We start from the raw sequence: 2,333 nt of genomic DNA on the forward strand, positions 1-2,333 counted from the left end.
TATCTCGGTGGGGACAGGAGGTGACTCGGCCACCCATGGGTGACTCTGAGGGGTACCCAAATGGGGTTGAGACCCACCTGGGGGTGCAGGTGTGGGTGCCACCTCCAGTGTCACACTGTCCCCAAGTGGTGAGGACAGAAAGGGATATCCCCAGGGGTGGTAGGAACACCTATAGGTGCCGCTGTCAGATGGGGTCACCCCAAAGAGGGTGAAGGTGGCTGTGTCCCCATTATCAGGGTCCTGGTGCTGGATAGGAGCTGAACACCCATCCTTGTGCAGGAGGAAGGTGGCCCCATAGTCCTTCTTCCAGCAGCGGATGGTGACATTGGTCCCTGTCCCCACATGTTCCTCAGGGCGAAGGGAAATGCCGGGCAGGGAATACCTGCGATCTACATGAGGGGAGGGGACAGCACTGGGACACGGTCCTGCTGGGAGCCCCCAGAGCCATCCGCTGTCCCCAGTGCCCTCACCTGTCACCACCAGCTGCACGGGGTCAGTCTGCTCTGATATCTCCTCTGACTCAGGCACCCGGTACTGGCACTGATATGTACCTGCGTGTTCCCAACTTGTGCTGACGAAGGAGAACTCAGCTGTGTCCTGCTTCTTGTCCTTGCTCTTGCTGTATCTCCAACCTCCTTCCTGGTACAGCCAGACCACGGCAGCCGGCCAGGGCAGGTGGCAGCGCAGGGTGACATTGTCACCCACGGACACACCCCCTGGCTGGGATGCAGCGACAGGGAGGGTTGGGGCACTAGGACAGGGGACAGCAGTCAGCCTTGTCCCTGCACACCCTCCTCGACCCCTCTGATGGACCCCTCCCAACGCTCCCCTCCCTCTCTCCCCATTCTCCCCCTCTCCCCATACTCACAGTGCTGTGCCCTGATCGCTGCCACCAGACACCAACCTGCAAGGGACACGGTCCTGGTCCCACACAGGGCCACCAACTCCCGTGGCACCACGTCCCCATTGTCACTCACCCAGGATGAGGGCCAACGCCATTGTTGCCGTGAAGCAGGATCAGCTTGGGGACAGCGAGACTGCAGTGGGGACAGGATGTGGCAGAAGAGCTGCTGTCAGTTCCCCTTTGGGGACAGGATGTCGTGATGTCACCTCCTCTTGTGGTAATCTAGGGGGTGGTGGCACTATGGATTCCCCAGTGGGGTGGCACACGTAGAGCACCGCACACAGCCCCCACGGAGATGCCCCACACAGGCTGTCACCCCTGGGCTGCAACACACTCTCCCCTAAGGTCTAGCAGTGCATGCTGTGGCATGGAGTCCCCCATGGGATGCCAGCCTCTCTCCCTCTGTGCTTTCCAATACCATCCCCACTGGGAACAGGAGCAGAGAGCGTTTGGGGTCACAGTCACACCCACACAGACATGGGGCACATGCTGGTGGCACTGAATCTTTGTGGTGCTGCAATAGGGCAGTCCTTGCTTTGCTGGAGCCTTCAGGGCAATGGAGTCAGACAGGGACTCAGAGCAACAACAAAGACCATTTCTGGAGCTTTCCTATCAGCAGTTCCACAACAATATTATGGGACTTTCTAGTAACAATTTCTGAGTGATACGGATAAAGGATAATTTGACAAGAGCGTTCTTGCCTTATCTGCTACTTGTAGGCAAATCTAGGCTCTGAAGAAGAGAGGAAAAGGAGGAAGAGAGAGAATAAGAAAGAAAAGAGAGAACATGGAGAGAAGCTGAGGAAGAAAGTGAGAGAGGGAGGAGGAGAAAAGAGATGCCGGTGCATTTTGAAGAGTTGCAGTGCTGGGCTGTGGGTGCTGGAGGAGAGGGGGGGTTGAGAGTGCTCCTCCAGAGGCTGAAGTCCCACTGAGAGCTGAGGGCAGTTGTGTTGGAACACGCTCTGCTCACATCTGTCGGGATCTCCACCCTTTGCGCCCCACGCTGGGCCCCCAACACAAGGACTGCAGTGCTGGCACCCAGCAGCAGCTCAGCACCACACAGCCCTTCAGACACTGACCCCTCCCCGTGGGTTTAGGGAGAGAATGAGAAAAAAAAAATGTGGAATTCATAGGCTGAGATAAGAACTGTTTACTGAGACAGAAAAGGAAGGGAGAAATACCAGTAATGGTAATGACACTGATATATTTACAAAACAACTGGTGCTCAGTAAGACTGCTCACTACCTTCCAAACTATGGTAAAACTTGGGAAGGGCTTGGAGCCTCAGTGGTTGGTAAGGGATTTGAGGAGGATAAAGAAGGATTTCAGGGATATAACTGAGTATTTGAGGATTTGGTGTTATTGTGAAGGTTATGGGGTACACTGGTGAGAATTTGGGGCATTGGGGATTCTGGTGTCTAAGACAGGGT

At 55.6% G+C, this 2,333-nt stretch overlaps 1 protein-coding gene across 1 annotated transcript; it reads right to left on the minus strand.

The window, feature by feature from the left end:
* Positions 1-3: 3 nt before the first annotated feature.
* Positions 4-1,070, minus strand: LOC110391761 (osteoclast-associated immunoglobulin-like receptor; the record flags this gene model as incomplete). Its single annotated transcript, XM_021383712.1, is given in 5 exon segments — positions 4-389; positions 471-714; positions 717-751; positions 869-904; positions 978-1,070. Coding segments are annotated over 5 exon segments (723 nt in total), but the record flags the coding sequence as incomplete, so codon positions are not given.
* Positions 1,071-2,333: the final 1,263 nt, after the last annotated feature.

This window comes from Numida meleagris, unplaced genomic scaffold (genome assembly GCF_002078875.1).
Source record: "Numida meleagris isolate 19003 breed g44 Domestic line unplaced genomic scaffold, NumMel1.0 unplaced_Scaffold497, whole genome shotgun sequence".
NCBI classification, from domain to species: Eukaryota; Metazoa; Chordata; class Aves; order Galliformes; family Numididae; genus Numida; species Numida meleagris.